This window comes from Ochotona curzoniae, unplaced genomic scaffold, assembly GCF_017591425.1.
Source record: "Ochotona curzoniae isolate NIBS_2020 unplaced genomic scaffold, NIBS_Ocur_1.0 scaffold_3835, whole genome shotgun sequence".
Classification (NCBI taxonomy): Eukaryota; Metazoa; Chordata; class Mammalia; order Lagomorpha; family Ochotonidae; genus Ochotona; species Ochotona curzoniae.
The window spans coordinates 4,066,608-4,090,871 of record NW_024467114.1 but is presented as its reverse complement, the minus strand read 5'-3'; the positions used below and the strand labels follow the sequence as shown (position 1 = coordinate 4,090,871).

General features: G+C 40.5%; 1 protein-coding gene across 1 annotated transcript in view; it reads left to right on the top strand.

Moving 5' to 3' along the window:
* SEMA3A (semaphorin 3A) overlaps nt 1-24,264 on the top strand; it is a 179,270-nt gene that overhangs the window by 38,565 nt on the left and 116,441 nt on the right. The window contains exons 2-3 of the mRNA XM_040964932.1: nt 9,503-9,660; nt 13,306-13,368. Coding sequence (XP_040820866.1) covers nt 9,503-9,660; nt 13,306-13,368 — 221 coding nt within the window. The remainder of the gene's footprint in view (nt 1-9,502; nt 9,661-13,305; nt 13,369-24,264) is intronic.

The following is a 24,264-nucleotide window of genomic DNA, read 5'->3' as shown; positions in this document are numbered from 1 at the left end:
AGGAGGAAGGAAGGGAGAAAAACAATAAAATAAACCCATTAAAATGACAAACACGGACAGATATTTGGCACAGCCACTTTGGACACACAAATTCCATATTGGAGTGGCACATGGAATTTTAGCTCCACTTCCAGTCCAGCTTCCTACCCTTGTATGCCCTGAGAAGCAGCAGATGGTAGCTCCAGCAATTGGGTCCTTGCCACCCATGTGGGAGACCAAGATTGAGTTCCTGGCTCTCTGCTTCTGCCTGGCCATCTCAGACATGTGCTCCATCAAAGAGGGACACCCATGAGCACGGAGTTTACACACTTCTCAGTAGGTCGGCTCCTGAAAGGATCAGTGTCGTCAGAAAATAAAGAGGACTTCTCTCCTGCAACAAATGTGTGTGGGGAAGACAACTTCGGAAATATAGTGGATGAAATAATTTATTTTTCATGAAAGGTTGCTCAACGCTACCATTGAAATACATCATTTGTAGCCAGTTGATAACAAAATTCTTGCAGTGACATATGCAGCAAAAATGGGTCCCGGGTGGCTTATCATATTTTAATCTCCATATGTGAGCCATTTTCCACTTATACTACCATATGACACATTTGTAGGTGTCGAAAAATGTGTGCTGTCATACAGCTATGTAAAATATAATTATTTGAAGAATACACAGAAACACCTGCTGTGTTACATGAAAATATTGACCAAGACTGCTTCAAAAACTGGGCTTTCAACTGGATGACAGAGAAGTGTCCTCTTTCCATGTTACTGCAGGTGACTGCAATGCCCACCATCTGCCCGCTCACAGAAAACGCAGCTCCACCTGTAACGGACAAAGCAGACAGAATCAAAATAGTTTGGATCTCGGATCACTAGTTCATCACGCAAAGCACACAAACGAATGTGCGTTTAGAAGAAGGGCTTGCATTTCACTTCCAAGATTTTAATGATGGATCATCTTACGCATCAAATGGTGCTCAAAGGCAATGTGTATCTGGACCTTATCAGTCCATCTTAAAACAGGGAACTCTCGTACCCTGCACCTACATTTAAACTCATTACTCCTCCCAGCACAAGTAAAACTTTACATTGTGCTTTAGCAATTTTGCAAATTGTTTGCAATTTTTATTGTTTGCCTATGTTCTTGTGCCAAAAGAAAAAATCATATCTATTAGGGATCAGGCAGCAAAAAAAAAAAAAAAAAAAAAGTAAGGAACGAAATGAAAGTCACAAATTTTCCAGAAATCAATTTAGAAAGAGCACTGAACTTGGAGCCAAGAGAGCTGTATTTAATTCTGGCCTCTGATGCTGTTAATGGTAAAGTCACTTAGCTCTTTTCTTAATGCGAAAAGTCGGACTTTAGTCAATCAGTCTAAAGGCCCTCTAGAACTCAGGATCGATGATTGATTAATTATCTACCTAGCCATTTTCTCTACAGATGACTAGCTCTGACTGCATGTGCGAACCTTTAGAGCTAAAAGAACAAGGCATGTGTCGCAATACTCATGCAAGAGAATGGCCTGTCACGAATTCATTGCCGTGTGTTGTATCAAAGCATAGGATGTCTGGGGAAAAGTAACACCTGCTCATTCATTAGGCTTTCATGGAGATAAAGGCTTCTGAGTCTACCTGCAAGAACACAAACCAGGGGAAGAAAGAAGAAGCAGGTGCAGGCAAGTCACGTTTAGAGAGGAGCATCATGATGGCATGTCAGATAGGATGATGGGATTTTACAGAAACAGGCGTGCAACAGGGAAGCAAAGAGCAGGCGCTGCAACATCTGGTCGTGAAATGATGGTAGGGCAAAGGCGGTGGCTGGAAGTGCTGCGTTTTACTTCAGTCAAAGCCTTGCAGTTTTGAACCCTACTCTGCTTCATTTATCTTGCGGTGATGCGAAGAGTGCAGTGAAGTTGAGAAAAAATGAAAATGGAGGCTGATTAAGTTGTGGCAATAATTTGTTCTATGCCGCAGGCAAAACACCTCTTATAAAAGAATTTTCACAATACAATATCACTACAATGGTGACAGTACTTAACACATGGTATCCCCAGACAGTAAGAGCTTGATGTTTTATATCAGTTAGTAAATAACTTAGGGTATAGTGGGTGCAGTTGTATTAGTCATGTGAACTTAATGTGTAACTAGTAAGAAAAGCTAGTACACGGTTTGACACGTAAGGTATTGCTACATTGTCTTCCCCCCTAGATATTGGTTAGTACGTTTATTTTTTTAAGTTTTCTGTTTTATTTTTAAGAAATAAAAAATGTGTTTCAGATAAAATTTTTTTAAGACATGTGTTCTGTGTGCCAGGATCAGATACAAACCCAGAGTAGCTTCCCCAGCGGCTCTTGTCCCCTGGGAGGAAACCGCATAGGTTCACCTTACCACCAATTAGAAGCAGCCCACCTGCCTTCTGAATCAGCTTAATCGAGGGAGCAATGCCGGGTAAAGTCATGCGCATCTTACACGGTGCTGCTGTGGAAGCTCTTTCCACCCCAGGGCAGGGGGAGGGGATGCTAACATGCGAGCTCTGAGAGCTGGAACCAAGCAGGAGCCACCGTGAGAATGTTCTAGAGTGGCGACTGAAGGGCCCAGGCTCTTTCCCGTCCGGGCCTCTCCCGGGCCAGAGCCAGCCTCCCACACCCAGCACTGGCAGCACTGGCATGGTAAAGTACGCGGAGAAGAGAACGAGTAGCTCTTCCTGTCTTGTCTTGCTTTGGTTGCTGCCATCTCTGTCTTCGTGAATAGTCTGGGCTCAGGATCAACGGGCACAAGTGTGTGAAGGCGTCATTTCTTTAAAGTGTGCTGCCTCGTCCAGTTCTCCTGGAGACTGCTGTACCTTTTGGAAGTATTTTGGCCAGATTGTCCTGATGCTCAGCTCTCAGCTTTTGCCAGTTTTATCTCCTTTCTTCTTTTATTATTGTCATTTCAGGGTCAGGTAGTGAGAGGAGGGGTGGAAGGCACGTAAGACACAGCTTCACATTTGTGACGCGGATTGTATTTACAGTGCAGTGACTCACTGTTATCCAGAGCATTCCTTGCTCCTCCTAGGGAAGCCCTGTGCCTCTGTGGCAGCGAGTGAGGAGGCTAGAGGCTCATTGGCTGCAGTTGTGCAGGACGTTGCCAAATGCCTTTTCTATCCTCCTGAGGGAGCACGCCTCCTTCCTGTTTTTTCCTCTTCCGGGCCCAGTGGGTTTCTCAGGGAGCTTCCTGTGCAGGAGGCAGCCCGTGGAGTGGTCTGGTGTTCACGAGGATCCATCGTGGAAGGTTAGAGTGCCCCAGCTCTCCTCTGTGTGGACAGAACAGAGCCCAGAGCACCTGTGTTGGGTGTGATGGTGAGGAGGCTTTGCTTCAGCAGCATGGCCACCATTGTGCTTGTTTCCCGTGATGCCATAGCTGCTCCCAGCACTGCTTTCTCTAAATGAAAACACTTGTGGTTGCATATTTTATGCCTTTTTCTTAAGATTAATTTTACTTACTTAAAAGGCAGAGTTGAGATTTTTCCGTGTGCTAGTTTTACTCCACAAGGAGCTCCGGTGGCTCAGGAAGGGCCAGACCACAGCCAGGAGCCGGGACCTTCATCCATGCATCTCTGATGGTAAGAAGAAGTGAAGCACTGGGCCAGCTTCATTTTTGCTTTCTTAGTGATATTTGTAGGAATCTAAACCAAAAGGCGAGAAGCCAGGATTGGAATATGTCTATGTGGAATATTTATATCACAGGCAGGTCTTAACCCACAGTGCCACAAAGGCCCCTACCTCTGATTTGTTTTAAGTTCTTGATTTACTAACTTAACTTACCTAAAATATACAAATAGTGCCAGATCTCAGCGTCCTGTAGCAAAATGTTTCAAGCTCCACTATGTACTATGTTATATCAGTGGTTTACTATTCCACTGTTTTCCTCTATTCCTTTAGAATGTGTATTTTCCTCTTATGTTTGGTTCTTCTTCTAATTTTAACATGAGACTTAAAGATGATAGAATACAATCTGCCTTCTGTAACCAGTAGAAAATATCCTCATTTTGTAGCTAGATCATACTGCATAATTTGGGTTTGTTTGTTTTGGCGGACACTTGAGCAGAACGTTTCTTTGGGAGATAATTGTGATCATCCAAGATGGATGTAATGAGGGACTGTGGTAAGACAATAACAGCGCGGCCATGAGGAAGAGAGCATGGAGGAGGCATTACTGTGAAACAAACCTGCAGGGATAGATTGGATCTGCATGATGAGACTCCGGCTCCCATGAGTCCCTAGATGAGTGATGTCTGTAAGCAAATTAACATATACAGAAAGGAGGCCATGGCAGTGTTAGGGGCGCTTGTGTTTATGTCATGCAGATGCTGAAATGTTGGCACAATACCTAAATAGAGGCTTTTAGCAAGCTTTCCTTAGGCTTTTGCAGGAACATGTGTCTTAGAAGTCATGGATTTGGGACATGTCAAAATGTTGCTGGTAATAAAAGCTGTCACAGGAGGGAAAATTACCCACAGACATAGTATTGTGTTAAAAGACCGAGAATGGAGCCAATCAAACCATATAAATATTCGAGAGATGTTAACCAGAGTGAGGTGGCAGTGAGAGGTAGCCATCAGTTCTTAGCATTTCGGAAAGTGTACCCTTCTTGTAGAGAAAGGCAGACTCTGATCTGTGATGTGAACGGGAATGGACATCCTGAGTCTAGATTGTTCTGTCTCTGTGCCCCAAGAGATTCCTGACAGCACATCCCAGTCAGTTTCCTGAGGAGCACAGATGGGAATGTGTGGCTTATGGCAGGCTCTTGGTCTTACATTTCTCCTGTGATCTTTACCTGTCCTCTCCATGGGACACGTTGCCATGCCACCTGCTACTGTCTCCACACTCCATGTCCAAGGGTTATCCATTTCTCTTTGTGCCTTGAATTGTTCTGTCCCATTAGCTTGCTTAACTTTGGTTCTCCTCCTGTTGCTGCTGGGGTACTTTTAACTTCTTTGACAGCATCTGCTGGCCTTTTCATTAATGTTTTATTGATCTTTATGCGCCATTTCTTGCCAGCATTTATATGTCATACATGCTAAGCGCTTCGGAGGCTGACTGTTGATTAGCAGATGGATGATCATTAAACACTAGACACCTGAGTCACACCTTAGCTTGGGGCCAATTGCCTTTCCTTTGCATCTCCCCCACTACCTGAAGTGGAAACATAGATTCCTTGCACCTGCGGTCCTGGGCTTAATTCTTCACAGGTGTCTTGGAGGGAAAATCTCTTACTCTCTGTGACCTCACAGTTGAGAGCCGCTTGTAAATCGTGCGCAGTCTAGAAGCGGTGTAGCTGGTATGAACAGGGAACTGACTTTTCTGTTACAAAGCCAAAGTGGGGGACTCCCCTACTTTTATCAGGGAGGCTACTCATGTCAAAAGTCTGAAGTTCACATCAACTCTGAGCGAGAAGCCTTTGGCAGAAGCAAATTCTGCCATAAATTCATGGAGAGACCGACCCTGGAGACCAGGCCATCAGTATATACGGAGAGAAGCTGGAAAAGGAACTCAGGAAAATGCCCTGGGCAGCAGCAGGACTATGATTTGTGGGTGGCTGTAACCTGGCACAGCTCGGGCAGTGAAAGTTAACTGCAGGTAAACATGTTAAACCTCACGTGTGTATCTGACTGCTTATTGCTCTCGAGGTTAGAAGGTGGCTTTTTCTAACTATATTCAGGCTTTACTTGCCAAGCTTTGTACATTGAAAGAATAGATTCACATGATGAAATAAATCAAGGCAAATGGATACGTACAGCTGTTAACCCGATCCACGTAGAAAGAAGACCCACTGAGCAGAAACGATAAGGGCCATTGTTCACCATCCACACAGTGTAACCCAGAGCCGTGCTTGCCAAACTCCAGTGTGCAAGTAAGTATGGTCTTCTGTGCGGCACAATTTGAGTATAGTCATTGATGAAAGCGAAAATGAAAATAGTGTCATTTTTCATTATGTAATTTCATTTGTTTTAAATTATCTTTCATATGTTGTTCTTGCTATTTTGTTGGATAAAATGCCATCTTTTGCATGAAACGGTAATGATTACAAATTGCACTTGTTTCCACTGTTTCTGCTCTGCGAACGCAATGAAAGCTGCAGCCTTTTGTTTCAGTTTGTGATTTGCTTTTTGAACCATGGCTTTTGTTTGTCTTATAAAATAAAGAGAACCTGGGAAGCACTAAACTATAGAATCAGAAACTTGGGGAATTTACTGAACTTTCCAACATTTACAAATATCTGATGTGGTCAGCATTTAGCCAAAATGTTTTGGCACCTTGCAGACCAGGCATTTGACTACTTCTGAATGGATGTTTGTTCTATAAAAAGGACAAAGTTCAAGCCATGAAAAAGGATGGACGCCTAAAGCCATCAATGAATACAGGCAATTCCCTGGAGTCCAGCTACTGCTGGAGTCCTATTACATTTCATGCTATAAAACTCAGAGGAGGAAGAGAGAGAGAGAGAAATGTAACGGAAGTCAAGGGTATAAAGAACAGGGTGACTGCTATGTGGATTTGAAGGTCAAGTACACAGCAATTCTCCTCCCATTATGAAAAGTCCATCTTGTGTTGGGCAGAAATGAAGGCCAGAAGTCAGCCTACATTTCTCTGCCTAACCTGGTCTTTGTAATGTGATCATCTGTGCAAGTCTGTGTTTATCCTAAAGATGAGCAAAACACCACAGGAACCACATAATTTTATTGTTGCGAGTTGAATCGTCATGTGCGATTTTGATGTAAATGTCTCCATCCTTTTTACTTGTGTATTAAATGTATCTGAAGATTATTAATTTTTAAAACAATTTTAATGTCTTAATTCTGATATCTACCAATGTCTTCTATTCTTCATGAAGAATTCACAGGGAACAGGAAACTTTGAAAATGTATAAATGAATAAATAGAAAGCAAATTGAACATCACTTATTATAAAAATTATTATGGTTCTCCCATGATTGTTTGGTACAATATTCTGATTATACAACAGATTAATTATAGTATTTTTGCTATGCTATTAGATTTAAAAGAAGTATTTCTGTTGGACTTGATTTATAAGGTTTTGAAGTTGAGGAAACTTTTTAGAACTAAATCATAGGAAAGTGCAACTATTCCTAGTGGCCACTGATGCTTGAAATTCCTCTTTTCTGCTCAATCCTCCTGCTTGCAGTCTATTTTGTCTTATAACCATGATTATGACAATATTTACTGAGTATTAACTGCTACATTTGTGATCAGTAAGTATTCATTTTATCCTTAGCAAATCATAAAGATGCTAAGTCATCGACAACTCTAAAGAGAATCTAAGTATAATCACCTTTGAGACTTAACAATATTCTATTCCTTAAAGAGTGCTTCTTGTGAAACAGCACTTCCAGTTAAAACTCCCTGTTGCCTTGTTGCAGTGATTGACGTTGCAATGTAGAAGTTGAGGTCATGTCTCCACCACGAATAAAGTAATACCTTCTCAAAGCCAGTGAGCTACTCTTATTTGCAATAATTAAGCCGACTGCATAAGTTAATTCAAAGGGCATTTGTTGTCAGTTGTCTGGATATAAGCAAGGCAAGATGTGGGTAGGTGCAGTGATATTAAACATCTCCCATCATTAATAATCACTTTAGTTTAAAATGTTTAATGATAATTATAAAGTATAAATAAGGTAAACATAGAAAAACCCCTACAGTTCTCAAGGCTTGACTTGGAAGTTAGTGAATATCTATTGAAGTTGAATTTGCCTACATCTGGTTAAATCAAAACCTAGAAAAAAGGAAAGCAGAATATTGAAGAATCCGAGCGTTAGGTCTAGAAAAATCCAAGCGCTATCGCCTTGGGACACAGACTTTATCTTGACCATGGCCATGAAGGTCTCAGAAAGACTCCCCCAAGCTATAAAATAAAACAATGAATGAAGTCCATGTTAAAGAAGAACATTTGAAGAATGTGGAGGAAAAAAAGGAATGATGAAGCAAAATTGAACCCATTTGAAGCAATAGAAATCACCATTGTATCATACTCCTCAAAAATGCTTCCTTCTAATGAAGTGACTCAGCAGTGACTTTTTATTAACTGATACTTTGTTTCCAGAGGGATTTCAAGCCTTCTCTACCTTTCTTGTTCATAGAAACTAACAATCCTCTCCAAATAAACTTAGAAATTTGATGTATACTTTCAATTAGATAAATGCTTTCATTGTTTAGAATTACAGTATAGAAGTTTATTGTTTCTGTTATTTAAAATTGAGAATGTAGATCAACAAAGAAAGCATTGTTTTTAAAATGACCGTTACATGAACTATTAGTGATAATAAAAGAACGTATCACTATTCATTCTTATCCCTCTACCTTGCAAGATTGCAGAGGTTAACAAGGGAGCACACTTGGTAATATTGTTTATAAAAAGTATCTCCTTCAGTCTGCTGCCTCTGGACCGTAACTTCCTATCACGTAGACCACGTTTGATCAAGCAGGTCAAACATGCTGATATTTAACCTCCACTTACACCAAGACTTACTTTTACCGAGTGCTTTCTATGCAACTGTTCTTTCTAGTTTTTTCCTTGCATGATGAAACTTTACCTTCACAGTAATGATCCATTTTTCTATAAAACCAAAACCCAGAATGCTTGAGGACTTCATCCTGGTTTGCACACTTAGTAAACGTGTACTGTGGTGGGAACCTTGTTCTTGAAACTGGCTGATTACTGAATTCAAACCTGCAGTTGCTATTTTCCTATAACGTTCCCCAGTTCATGCCTAGAGATTCCATTCTAGTTCTTTTGAAGAAATGAGAAAAGCATATTTTCACAATTTGTTTGCAAAGCTTCAGAAAGAGGCATAAATGTATCAATTCAACATGTGTTGGTCTGGGGAGATGGAAACAGAGTCTTGCCAGTTGTGGGTATTGAGCTGGTAATCATTTATCTCCTAACCTTGAGGAATGCTAACTCCGGGAGAGAAGTCATTTATGTGACTGCAGTAGTTGATAGTGTCATGCAAGTTAAATTCAAGCATTTTGAAACTCTGGGAAAATTTCTTGCAGGTTACACTCATCCCAGGGGGAAGAGTGGTACTAGTTTGTCAAAGTGGCATATGCCTGAGAGGGGCTGGCTCCCTTGTTCTCCTTCTAGTTGATGGCTGCAGGCAAGGGAAAGCACCCTGGCAGGTCTTGGTAAAAGCGAAGACACTGCGTCACAGCACGGACACTGCCGATGTGCTCAACATATGGGCACGGACTCTGGCGGAGGAGGCTGTGTGTACACAAGATAGTTCTGTTTCACTCCCTCTTCAGCAGTGTGCTTTCCTGAATATTGAATCAAGAAATGGTTGAGTTTGACTCCCTTTTCGATGAAATATTTAAAAATGGGCTTATGTGTTTGCTAGTTCCTTGAGGATAAATCCTGGCAGATGGCCAGAGCAAGCACTGTTTGCATTGCCCTGCACCGAGTCTCTGCCGACTGTGCCCTGACGTTAACCTGCCATGTCTTGCTTTGTTCCCTTGCAGAAATGTTGGAATCCAACAGCGTGATCACGTTCAGTGGTTTGGCCAACAGCTCCAGCTATCATACCTTCCTTTTGGATGAGGAGCGGAGTAGGCTGTATGTTGGAGCAAAGGATCACATATTTTCATTCAACTTGGTTAATATCAAGGATTTTCAAAAGGTATTTTTATTCTAATATGTTCATACCGTAGTTCTATTGAGACGTCTTAAGTTACATAGAATCCCCTCACTAGAAAACTGTTTTAAATTAGTACCGTTTCAGATGCAAATATCTGATGAGAATAACAAACCAATAGAGTACATAAAAGTCATCAAGGAAGAAACATGTATTTTCAAGGTTGACTTAGAAGTATTAGCTCCAGCTTATCCTTCCATAGTTATACCAAGCTGCTGAATAAAAAATAAATATTTGAACTATGATTAAACTCTTATAATTGACTTCATGTACTATACATATTCATACGTGCATAGAAATTTGTCCATCTCTCTGTATTGCCAACAAATGTGGAGTTCGTGACTCACGTGCCTGTTGTGGTGTGCCACCTGTGTTTGCAAAGAAAGCGTTATTGGAACACAGGTACTCGTATTCCTTTCCGTATTATCTCTGCCTGCTTCGTGCTGCAACAGCAGTCGAGTAGTCGCAACAGAGATCAGCTGGCTAACAAAATCTGAAATATTTACTGTCTGGCCTTTTCAACAAAAAGATTGCCAAACCCAGATCTAGAAGATTAGTTTTCAAAGCTTTAGATTTTTTTCCAAATGTGATCATTCAGATATTGGCAGGAAGCCAGGTTTTATCCTTATTCTTCATATGGTTTCTGGCTTATTTCATTAGTAACATACATAGTTTTGAAAGTAAACATGGTTGGCATAAATAAGTGGAAATTGAGCTCCTCAGTCTACCTGGTGCACTCCACATCAACTGGTTTTTCCCAGTTGGCACCGCCTACCTCAGCTTCCCAGGACACCAAGCCTTTATGCCAAGCATTCATGACCAGTGCAAGAAGCCTCTTGGCAAGTGGACATGTTTGCGTCTATGTGTGTTAGTTTTGGTCCTTCTCCATGTCCAGGCTTTAAGTGGTGGGCCTCATCTGTTCATGAACTGCAGCAGATTAAGTGATAACTTTTAAAAAGTGACTGGGTTATAAAAAGTCTTTGTTCTGGTTGCAGAATGTTGCTTGAGACACCGTAAACGTTTGAAATTCAAAGCTGACTCCTATGTTAAATAGGGCATAGCACTAAACCCAAAACTTTGTCTTTGATTCCCCAGATACTAAAATTCTGACCATATGCACACACTTATAAAGTATTGTATTTAGTCATATAGAATGACAGCACACTTCTGAAATATTTTGGAATCGATATAGCACTTAATTTCTTTTCTGATTTTTCAGTATGATTGACTTTGAATCCCTCCTCTGATGATAGCAATAAATGCCAAAATCATCTACTCTTTGAGAAAAGCAGTTTTACCTCTGTTTTTCTGAAATGGAAAGAAAATCAAACAGATGTTTGTTGTTGTCTTGCTTTTTGTCAGTATTTTAAAATTTTATGAATTTGTAAATTGTTATGTGTGCAAATATATGCACATATGTCTGTAGGTGGAAGGTATATGAACAAGGACATAAATCATTGCACACTCCGTGTTCAACATTTTTAGCATTGTCTTTGAGTAACTATTCTGAATTTCTATTCAAGTGATTCCAAACTGTAAAGAACCAAGTTCAGAGAGAAAGCTGCTGTGTGTAGCTGAGAAGAATCCTAGCCATCTGTTCATATCTACGTGTCTCGTGCTTCTTATCAACCAGACCTGCAGCAAATATATTTTGAATTAATGAATTACTCAAACTTAGGTGAAAGCCATATCTTGTAATGTTTTTGTTATATCAATGTTTTAATAAGAGAAAACATAGTTCTAATTTAAAAACATCTCGCTACAGCCATGTTTATGAGGTGAAACTGGAATTACTTAAAGATTTACATGTGTTTGCTTATATTTGGTATTTCTATGTCCCTTTCTGCCTATATATGACATTGTTCACAACTTTTTTAACCATCTTATATTATGATAAATAGTATAGGGTGTACTATGGCATAGCATAAATAATTCTGGGTGACTTTTTAAAGCAAGATAAAACACAAGATAAAATTACAGGTTAAAAAAATAGACCAGTCAGTTTAGAACAAAACACACATTCCCATGGAAAAGCACTTTACCTTAATAAAAAGAGTTCAATCCTTTTAAGTAAAATGCGTTCCAAATAGCATGAGTACAGGGACTACTGTGAGTTGAGGCACAGGGAGGAAAAATAGCAAACAGACATGAAGCATTTTAAGTAAAAAGGGAAGACATTTAAGCATTATTAGATACCTGAGCAATTTTTGAACAAAGAAGGCAAAGATTTTAGCATGGAAGTTATAAAACAACGCTGTTATTATTCGGTAGGAGCACTCACAAAGTCAAGCCTACACCTCTCAATACCTCGCCGTCAAGACTCTGACACTCCAACAAAGCGTCCCAGCCCTTTAAACAAACAATACATATCAACACACCAAGGTTTACTAATCTGTGATTGTTAGCACAGCTGAGCTGGAAAGCTGAATAGGAACATCAACAAATTTTAACTCTGTTGTACATTGATGCCATGCCCCAGAAAAGAGGTAATAGTTCATCTTCCTCCGTCATAAGCTTTTTGTAGAACTTGTTCCCCTGGCCCTTCCATACCAATGTGAAGACAGAACTGTACAATGGCTCCATCTGGCAAGCCAGTCTCACTGTTCAGGAACTGGCCTGTGGTAGTTTGAAAGAGCAACACATTTACGGCTTTTGAATGTTTTGATACAACTAGTTTTAAAAATCACACAGAGCCAGTCAATTGACAGTGTTAACTTATATGCAGACACTTGCAAAAGGGAAACCACATTTTAAAAAGAAAATCCACAAATTAAGATGGTAATGGTTCAAATGAATGCATATCGCAGAATATTTAGAGCTTTGGTATTGGGACATGGACCCTAAATATATCTGTCAAGTCATTGTGTGTTATTTCAATATATCCAAAATTTTTGTTTGTAAATGTGTTGTAATTTGCCTTGTAATATCCTAGAATATGAATATCACAATGCTTACTCAAGTTTAGAACCATTTATATTGAAGTTTCTGAAAGTTTCCAGATGAATGGTAATCAATCATCCTCAGATATGAGTGATTAACTGTTGCCATCTCCGGATTTCTCTCTTAAACATGACACTTGCCCTGATTTTAAGTAATATTTCTAGAAGGAAAACAATAAATTGTTCCACTCGGTAAGATGGAAGACATTGGAACAGCTCGGGGAATTTGGAAGATTTTATATAAAATTTAGACAAGAGTATCTGGCTTGGTGCTATTGAAGGGAAAGCATCCACCGTTCACCTGCTGGCACCATTTTGGCACATTTGCTGCTGTCACCATATTCACTCACATGGGACCCTTGGAAGAATGAAGACCAAGTAAAGGGGCAAAACCAGCAGCAGTGCTTTCCCAGCTAGTCCAGGACTAGCCCACAGCGTGAAAGTAATAGTTACAACTACTTGCTCTTTGGGCTATAGACGATATCAGTTTCTTGCCCAACTCTCTTGAACAACAAATGCTAATGCATAGAATGAAAGACTTGAGTCTGCCCTCACTGATACTGCTGTAGAGGCTAAGCAGAAATGGCCCTGCCATGCAATAGTTGGTGGCCCCACTCCCATCCAAAGTCTATGTGATGTTGGATCTCCCTCGGAAATTAACATGAAATAATGTCTTTTTCTCTGTCCTTAGATTGCTTGGCCAGTGTCTTATACCAGAAGAGATGAATGCAAATGGGCTGGGAAAGATATCCTGGTAAGCATTAATCAGTGAAATTATTTTATAATTGTATAAGGAGGCATTAGTCTGTTACCTGTTTTTGTTCATTACTAGTCACCGAAGTGCCCTTGTAGACTACTACTCTCAAGGAATACAACCATGCTACTCGGTTCTAGAAGTACCAAGAGCAGAAAAATGAGTAGCAACACCATTATTTCTCAAGAAACCACAGGATGCTCCCACAGATGACTCATAAGTGCAGAATATAATCCAAATAGTTCAATTTGAGACATAGCAAGGAACTTTGAAAGGAGGTTATACAACATAGCATTAAAAGATAAGTTTATTTTGGTGCAAAAACTGTTTTGAGATTAATGGAGATTTTTTTTATACTATGCATGTTCTGTGAACTTCTGGAAGCTTGTTTAGGCTTATATTCGAAAACTTCCTTGTCAAGGTTGGCTTTCATGTTAAAGCACTTTGAATGTTATGAAGTGTTTCCATTTCCCAGCCATGACAACTCAGTCATTCCTCCTTCCTTCAAGCCATTCCACTCCTTTTCCTTTACTTCCCTTAAATTCCTTATTTCCACTTTCTTGCCTTTCACTCATCTATCAATGAATATTCATAGAGAAATGACTACATCAAGGGCTTTCTGGGGAGCCCAGACAAGAAATTATCTCCCCTTCAAGTGGCTGGATCACTGCCAGAAAGTAGAGGACATTATTTTTCAGAACCACTCATTAAAAAAAGAAAATAGACCGGGGAAATATCTTGAGGTGTAGCCAAGTATCTCAGTGAATTAAAAGTAGTTATACTTGCTTAAAGAAATTGGGCAAAATAAACTATAAAAGGGAAGGCATTTGCCTGGTGGTTAGGACACTGAGCTGAGTTCTTAAGTCTCCCACTGGAATTAGCTGGGTTTGGGTTCGAGTTCCATTCCCAATTCCCATTCCCAATTCCACCCTGGCAGGCAGCAGCCCAGTACAACAGGCTGCACTCTGCAGAGCCCTGCTTCCCAGCTGCTGGCTCTGGCCTGATGTGGACGCATGGAAAGTGAACCTGTGAATAGAAGTTATCTGACATCTGTCTGTGTCTCTCAAATTAAAAAAATAGTTTTTAAATAAAAATGTAGGTTTTCTGTTACCTTTTCTCTTATTAAGACTTTGGGATATCAAGTAAATAAATAAGCTTAAGCGTTTGTCTGTTTTCTTTTTTAAAGATGTATGTAGCTATTTGAAGACCAGAGATACAGAGAGAGAAAACAAGAGGGAGGAAGAAGGCTGAGAAGGAGAGCTTAGATCTGTTGGTTCATTCCGCAGACAGCCGCAGTACCCAGGGCTGAGCTCAGCCCGAGCCAAAATCGGGAGCTTCTTCCAGATCTCCAAGCCAGTGGCAGGGACCCAAGTACTTGGTTCATCTGCTGTTCCCCCAGCCATTTTTCATAGACCCATTGGTTCCATTTCTTTTTTAACCTGTGATTTTAGAAATAACAACTCTTCCTTGATAAACATGGCGAAACAGTCAATATTATTTTTAACAATATTGTCAATAACTAATTAGAAAGAAAAACAGGAAGATTTAAAGAAATGAGGGTTTTTTCCTTTTTCCCGCTACACACCCTGTTTCCAAGGTGGTGTAGGACAGCATGACAGAGCATCTCACTGTGGGCTTCTCCAGGCGTGACAGGTAGCTCTCGCTCTGTCCACTCAAGACGTGCAAGTGGAGCTGCCACTGCAGGGTGAGGTGAGGCACTGGTCCCTGTGGCCAGCAGGGCTCCAAGGCAGCTTGGAGTCCCACTAGGAACCCGCCTGAATGGGCTCTGAGTGCCCTCCCTCACCTCCACATCTAGGTTGCCCCCTTTCCTACCAGTTGGCGCAAAAGTTCCTCTGGAAACGAAGCGGGTTTTGAGAAATTGCCTGGGGGAAAGCCCCAGCCCTCAGCACTGGCTGCAGAAGTAAGGCTGATGGAGGAAACGGAAGGCAGAGACCACTAACTGCCCACAGTGTGACAGCAGGCTGTGCTTGTGGCAGCACGCAAACAACTGGGTTTCCTTCCCAGGACTAGGATGTCAACACTGGGACATCCAGACAAGGCAGGGCTTGAACCTGTGCTGTCCCTGAGTGCAGTGGCACAGAGCAAGTGAACTCTGCTTGGTCTTCCATGTGACTCTGTGGCTCTGATCAGCTTGGCACCCAACACAGAATAAATCATCAGTTGGTATTCACACAGCCAGGACACCCTCTGAGGCAAGGGTAAATGCACTTTGTAGGAAACGAATTTAAAAGAGAAATTCTCTTTGGTGCAAAAGTTTTGAAACCCAAATACATGAGGCTCTTCAGAAAGCTCAGGGAAAAAATGTGTTATGAAAACACTGCGTGGATTCACATGTGTGTGTTCTGGTCATGGCATTTGCGACAACAACACTAATCATTACTCTGCATTTTTATTTCTTGTTGTCGAAGTGAGGACCCGGGTAATAAACGGTCATCATATTGATATGCCATTTCGTGTTACTATCATAGTTTCTGTATAAATATAAATATTTCTATGTCATTTCTGTCATTATGGGGTTAAAGTTATCTTAAATTTTTCCACTGCCTTCACTTGAAAGTTTTTATTTTTTAAGAAAAATATACCACATGTACGGTGGAATAGAGACCCTGAATGAAGACATAATACGACCCAGCTAGCTCTTACCCACCTCTCATCTCGTTTCCGATTCTTTTTCTGCTGCTTAAAATCCACTTTGCTGTTCACAATAACATTTCTATTGGTGGATTAACTTCCTTGACCCTGTTTTGCAAATGAAAACTGAATTTGTGTTAAGCTGGTAGAACAATCTGTTTTGAATCAATAGCTCTCTGAATCTTCTTTGTTTATCCTGCTAAACCATCCCTTTTTCTACTAAGTTGCAATAAAACCAAATGGCAACCGTATGACTGTTAGAAATATTTTGAACGTCATTGGAAATCAAACTTTCAACCATCTGAGAAGAACAAAAAAAAAATGTAGATTCTCATAACATTTTTATTCTTGGATACATTTCAAAGTGCAGTATCGTGCACCTGAACTCAGGGATTTTATTTTTTTAATTCACAAGGGACTTCTTTTCATATTTTTGTCCTTAAGCTGAATTCATTTTGAAAGAGAGGAGCGAGTGCAACAGGTCTACCACGTTTATCATGGCTCAGATTTCCGGGCCTTAGCAGCACTCGGTTGCCTAGTGAATGCAGTTGGAGAATTTGAGTTGCACGTGCACCTTAATCTGTAGTACATTCCCGCTTACACATGTCAACCTGGGAATTTAATTTGAATTTCATTTGCTTTTCCAACAGTCGAGGTTGGCTTCAACCTTTAGTTTGTTTTTTTTTAAGCACTTTAAATCATGCTAACCATTCATTAAGTACGTAGGTAATTTGGGACTGTGCAAAGATCACAAGGTTTCATTAAACCTTGAAATCCTTATGCATTTTCATAGGGAGGTAGTTTTTCACTGATCTCTCTCATCTTAAGAGCAAAATCAGTGAATGCCTTGGTTGCAAGGCAAAGTTTAAGGGTGTTTGTATTGTCAAGAGTTTTGGAAGCTAGGCTTTTCCCAGGAAGCAAGAGAAAGGTGTGTTTGCATTCAAGTGCAATGGATAAAACATCTCTCTGCAGGTGGAAAAGCCAGTATAATAGTCAGCATTCCTCTCTAATAATCCAGCCCACAATGTGTGCAGGTGTCGTCTGACCCTCTTCCCACTGCCTGATGCTGAAATGCTAGTTTTCTGACTACTGTCACCTAGGAGAGTAAAGCCCCTTAGTCCTGATCTGGCAGCTGCATATCTTGGCCCAGTATCTATGAAACCGTGGCAGGCTCACCTGTTCTCTTACAAGTAAGGTAAAAGCACAGACCTTTTGCACATCTTGATGATAGTGAGCATGTTTAGACATTCAGGATGATTTCACACGTGGGTCTGTGCTCAGTTTATTCCTTTTCAAATAGGATCCATACAGAGATTTGATGACACTTCAGTTTTGCAGAAGGCTGATAAGACTTTGTCATATCAAATGCCGCAGAAATGAACATGGATTTTCTGTGTGTGTGGCTGTACTTTTCTGCTTGGAGACAGTGTCAGGAAGCTAAATTAATTACAACTTAAATTCTGTATTTTGGAGTGTAATAGCTAGTATTTTCTGAGTATTAAGTATATACTCAATATTAATGTAAATGTGCCTTTAATATTTGAAAGATTCGCGCTTGGTGATAAGCACAAATTTCTTTGCAAATCAGATAAGCCAGTTTGTGTTGCAGAATAGAGCATGAGAAATGCAGCCTTACCATTCCATTTACTTTAGAAACTAGTTTTGCTCATGTTTTGAATTAATTTTTAAGTAGTAAAGCATGATATGTTTAATGTAAAGTAAACATTTTTATGTCTAAATTGTCAGGTATCAAACCTTATATTTACAAACTTTGTGTTTTTAGAATTCTTTTAGGTTCACAATTAAAATTTAATGCACTTTTTATTTAAAGAAACTAACACATGAAACAGACATTTTATAAAACTTAACAGAGTTTGTAGAGTTTGGACTGTGTTCTGTTTATTAGAATTTTCCATTGCATTTTTAAGTGGCTGAGATGAAGGTCAAATAGTTGGCACTGGATAAGAAATCATGATTTAGGTTTGATTAGACACCATAACTCATTCAAGCATCAGGCACATACTCTGAGAGCTCGGTAAGCATTTTGTACTCCGTGGGGCTCATTAGCTTGATGGGGACAGTTCCTCTGAGGATTGGATTTTGGCTGATGTCTTCTGACTTCACAGTTGGCAAATGGTTCCACGTCCCACCGACTTACCATCTCACAGTTGTCACTGGCATTTTGCTTCTTTATGTGCAAGGTTGTCCACATAAGTGGATTTTCATTCGTTTGGAAGGCATGCTAATCATCTTATGAATTTAATGTGAACTGTGGAACTATTTCTTTAGACATTCTCTGTCTCTAGATAAGTTTGCAATGGTCAACTGTTGCTTTAATTTGATTTAGAAGAGCAATTTAAAAAGTATATTCACAAGACATCATGAAACTCCTTAAATTTCTGTATGATGTGATATACACATGAATATGTTTGTAAGTATATGTGTGTGTGTGTGTGCGCACACACACAAATATACACTGCTTATTTATAAGTGGTAAGGAAAATAAGAAGCCAAGATTACAGTGCATCTAAGAACTGGACACTATGCCCAGTGACTGAGTATCAACTTTGTTTTGGTTTGTATGTGCTAAAGAGCAGAAGCTTCTCATCGTTACACTCAAATTAGGGACCAAATTCACTGCTTCTGCTATACTAATATTAGATTCAGATTATATCTACTCATGTTTATGTATATAGTTCACCCATTCAGAATGCCAAAAGACTTTTCTAATATTGTGGTTGAAAAGATACCCAAATTAGTTATTCTGGCATCCCACATACATTTTAAATGGAGGAACTATTCTTTTTTTTTAAGAAATAAATTATCAACTAATGAACTTGAATGTACATGTGTTTCTAAGTAGGTCAAACCTATATTCTCTTCACCTTACATAATGTAATGATTGATGTTGGCCCAGTAAGATATATCCTTCAGTCTGTTTAATCAGAGGCCAGAATTGCTATGAATGATTTGGAAAATATCAGGGTAAAATAGAAAAAAAAAAGGAGTTTATTCTAGAGATTAGACTTCGTGCAGTCATAAAAGGCCGTTGCCCTTGACCTGGGCAGTGTTGCTATAGCTAATCAGGTTGACATCACAGAAGAAATGTTGGCCATGAGATAAGAGCAGGACCCAATGGGCTACACATGCCCCAACTGGATCCTACCAAGACAAATGCAGACCAGCAACTGCCTTTCATGCTAAGAGAACATTTTATACTATTAATTGTGTGACAGTCTTTAGTATTTTGTGTGTTAAAGACTCCAACTGAAAATTTAATTTTTAATATTAGATAATGCAGAAAGTAGAAAAGAGATGGGTATGAATGAAACCAAGTATCCCTCTAAATTCTGAGCATTGTTTATTCTCTTCTCCGAAGCTTCATCTCATTTACTATTAAAGATGCAGTCCATCTCTCTCACTTAGTAATTAATTCTGTTATGAGAAAGGCATATATATTAGAATTTAAAGATGCCAGATAATCCAGTCTGCAGTTAATCACTTTAGACTGTAACTTGTGCTGCTTGACCTAAATCAGTGTGTTAATTTTTTTTGATAAATGAGCACTAAATACTCCCCTTGCACCAAGTTAGAAACCACAAATATTACTTCTGAAATCAGAGTAAAGATTATGACCACTTAATGGCTTTTTTGACTTCACAGGAAATATAGTTAAGTAGATTCCATATAATTTTACAACTATCTTCTTTTGTTGGAATATAAAATGAAGAGAAATTGTATGGAATAAACAGCAGCCCACAGTCAAATAATAGCAATGAATAGAGAAAATATGATTAATTCGATTGGCAGGACAATGTGAGAGAAAATGCAATCCTAGAAATAGGTGGTGTAAACTTCCCATCCCACATGAAATTGCAAAGTGAAGCCTCTTAACTCTCCATTAAAGAGGAAAAGTTAATCCCGTGGTCAACGTTTCTTCATCTCAGCATCTCTGTGCTTACATGTCGGATCAGTTTGACTAAGTTTGAAGGTTTCAAGTAATTTGGAAGGAAAATGTTTATAGAACCTTAAGTAATATTTCTAGAAATTCAAAACAAATAGTTAATCCAGGGGGGGCGGGAACAGTCAAATTGAGCGTTTAACTAAAACATCATTTAAGTAGGATGATTTAGGAGCTCTCATATTAGTGGGTTTCATTGTTCAGACTACTTTGATGTTCATTTTTGAAGAATCATAGGTTTGATAGGGACATAGTTCAATGCATGTGAATGCTTTCATAGAGTAATCACTACCTGCAAAATAATGCTTGCATCAGTATTTTGTTTCAATCGTATTTAAGTGTTAATATGGAAAGGTGATTTGGTTTTATGATGCCATCGTGCTTCCTTATAGTGAAAGAATGACGCCCAAACTGGACAGAACAGCCTGCTCTCCATTGTAGAAAGTGAATGTTCACAAACTCCAGGTCACACAGCTCAGCCTTAGATCGCCACTGATGTAAGGAAGTCACAGTTACCTGTTAGTTGTGTTAGATTCTCCTCTTGGAAAGAGATTTGCCATGTCCTGTGGTGCCTACTGGGGTCTCGGAAAGACCTAGATTTGGGTGGTGAGATCACAGCTGCTCAGCGAAACCTCAAAAGAGAAAAGTACAAAGCGTGAGCGCTTTGTGTGGAACGACATGAAGAGAGGAAGGGGGGACGTGAGCGGCAGGAGCAGTCTCACGGATTACGGCTCAGGCACGGAGGCTGCTGTTTAGCCAACTTGCCAAAGAAATGGACAAAGAAAAGAAACTCAAAAGATTAACTTCAGGAATTGAGCTTATTAATGGATTTTCATGCGGAATTGTACCCACCCATCATGATAGGAAATGCTTTCCTCTGCTTGCCCAGCTGCTGGAGTAAAATATTTCTGTGTAACTGCTGATGGAGAGAGAGTGCCCAACCCTTTTCCTTTTGAAATGAATTCTTGCTGACCTGAGGCGATGCAGTTCTATACCCGTTCATTTGGGGCTGATTTATATTTGAGCCAAAACAAGTTGCCTGAGCTCATCTCGAACTGACTAGATTTGAACAGATATTGTTCATGTTACAGTAAAATTTCACTGTTCCCTTTGTAAGTTGAGAACGTACAAGGAGGTAATTGGAGTTGGAGGTAGATTCTATTCTTTTGTAGAAAGTGTAATTATCGGAAGTTAGTTAACAACACCTCAGATCTGGTTTAATTTTCATGCATGGAGCAGTTGTTTTGACAGATGGATGGACTTTATTTTTATAACCATCCAGGAAAAGTTTGTATGACAGTGTAATCAGTGCTACGTATCTGCAATGTTTGTTTTTGAATCACTGTGCAGTTGGCTCCTGTATCTTCTTCCTAGTTGCAGGAGGGGAAGGGGCGGGGGGAGAATGGCACCAAGAGACATTATTTTTCCGGGCTAGTGTGTTTCTGCAAAGTTCCTTCATCTATTTGATCTGCAAAGACTAGGGACAGTTGAGAAAATAAGTGCAAACGGTCTGTCGCTGAAGGAGAGGAGTGGTGGAGAGGAGTGATGGCTGCGCAGGTGCGGCCTTGCGTTTCCCTGCTGTAAGACGGCCTTGCCTTTGATTTCTAAAATAAGCATCTGTAACGCTGGCGATCTGGAGTGAATTTCAGTGAAATCAGAGGTCAGCATGGTTGCCTGACCCCAGGGAAGCCAACTTGTTGCTATGTTCTTCTGTGTGTATCAATGTAGATTCCAGAACGGATCAGGGGTTGGAAAATGAATTCATTTGGAACTGATTAGGCTGTCTTAGTGTGCTGTAAATCCGCCGTGCTGAGCCGAGCGGGCGGTAGTCTAATGCCAAAAAGCACATTACGTTGTGAGTCTTCAGCTTCGCCATGGTTCAAGGGAAGGTCAGAAACGCTCCTCCTCAGCCTCCCCAGAGTCGAAATGTGTGAAGTGTGTTTCCTTTTCTCTGCCACGCTTCCTTCTATTTCAGCGGAATGTCCAATCCGCTTCCAAATAAAATGAATATCCTGTTCGGGAACACTCCAACAACCTTGGCAGCAGCAAGCTAGCAAATGCAGGCAAATGAATGACAGGATTGATAGCTGTTGCTGCAGGTTCTCTGCGACAAACAAACCCTCAGTGATGTGTCTCTTTCAAGTTTCTGGTTCTTCTCTGTCCGGTCCTTTTCATTTCTGTCCTTCCTTCGTTGTTGCTGATTCTTCTCTCAGCTATTTTTAATCAATTTTTGAAGTATTTCCACCCACTCCTTTTGTCTCCTTTTAAGCATCTTTTTACCCTCTAAGGCCAAGAAATGTCTCTCCATTCAATTCCCATCAACCTTCACTTCCAAAATAGCAGTGACCCAGCCCCGGGCATCAATCCTACAGCCTGCTGCCAGCTGCGGAGTTCAGCAGGGAGGCAAAGCATCACTCCAGGCCCCAGGCTGAGAGGGTGGGCCTGGGTGCTCAGTAACACAGAGAGTCCTCCATTTTTGCTCTCAGCAGAAGCTTGGCCAGGCATCCCAGCTAAGATGCTGCTCTTGCAGCTCTGTGGCAGAACAGACGTTCTGTTGGAGTGGGTCTTCTTGAAGTTTGCAGGGAACAAATGACGCTGCTGGTGTTCAGTATGGCCTGAGTCCACAGCTCTCAGGAACCTGGACAGTCCTTCAGGCGTCGTTTATAATTGGCCAGTTTCCTTGGGAGAACAGAGTTAAATAGCTAATTGAGGATCTGAGCTGTAGCAGATAAAGTGCACACCAAATCTGTGAGGCCCAATTCTTCTCAACTGTCTTAGCAACATGAAGCTTTGTCTGTGTTCACAAGTTTTCACATGTGTGAAATAGCCCTTTCCTTGCTTATTATTATGGAGAACAGAAATCTACACTCAAATTTCCAGGACCCTCTCCAGTGTCTCTGGTGGGATTGGAAGATTTGGATCCATGTGCGAAATTATGTGCATCTCTTTAAAAGCAGGGCAGACAAATCCAAGCCCTGTTCCTTTCTGAAATGAACAAGGCATCCATCTGTGTCTGCCACGATTATTTATTAGAATCTCTGTGTGCTTACCAATATATACCCGGCCAATTTCTTAGTCTCAACATATGGTGCTGGAGCTGGTTATTTATAATCCCGCATACTGTAATATTGAGCCCACCATCGGGAATGATGGTCTTTGTATAAAAGCAGAGTATGCGGCCACCTACATGTTTCAAAGTAAACATTTTCCTGAAAATGACTTCTTTGCAAATGACAGAATTTCTTTTTTTGCTTTTTTAACCAAGTACGAATGTATCCTTCGGGTAAGACTACTGAATGCTTCACTTGTGAATGAGCTTTTCAGATGTTTCCCTTTCCATAGCCTTCTTCCTCTGCCCAAGCATGTATGCCCCATCCTCTGGGGAAGAAGGAGGGAGTGTGGAGGATTTGTTGCCAAGAGGAGTAGAAGTGCAGGTTCATCTGTTTCATGCTTGCACCTGGCATGTGTGCCCTGTGCAAGGTGAAGCGTGAATGAGATCTGTCCACCCTGTCTTTAATCAAGCATTCATTCTCTCTAAGTGACTTGCAAAATCAGTTTTGATTTCAGAACATCATTTTATATGCCTAAAGATGTGGGGTCCATATAGCAGAACAGTGGAAGAAATTGTGAGTCGATTTCAATGAACCCAGAGTGACAGCATATGTTAAGACAGCATGTAGAGGCCTAACGTGAGGCTTTGATGTTTTAATGCAGAGAAGCCAGTTTCATCTGTAAGTTGAGGTTTCCAAAGCACTGCATCAAATTTCACCTTAGGGAAAACAAAACAAAACAAAACAAAACAAAAAAAAAAAACAGGGGTGCTGAACAATAGTGATTTCCACTTCAATTGTCAGTTTTTCTACCCAAGTTGGGCTGCCTGCTGCTTATGCCATACAGGTGAAGGAGTTAAGTTCACAGTCATGAGTGGCAAGTACATACTACAAATGCCAGGTGGCAATATACTCCAATGATTGCAACGCTTCGCTGAGAAACTCCACCTGGCTCCCTCGGTGCCACCTGCTCTGAGCTTCCACTTGAGAAGTCACGAGCCGTGGGGAATGGCTTTGGGAGGGTAGCACTGAGGCCAACCCGGACACAGATTTTATTTTCCAGCCCTGCTGGCAATTAAGTCTGCTTACACCTTCATCTTCATTCACAGGTAGACATTTGCTTCATCAGTTCAAATATTGATAGGCAAAAAATGCCATCAACATGGGCTGCTGTTTGGTGCAACAGTTCACATGCCCTTTCGGATGCTCACATACAGACTCAGTGCCTGGGTT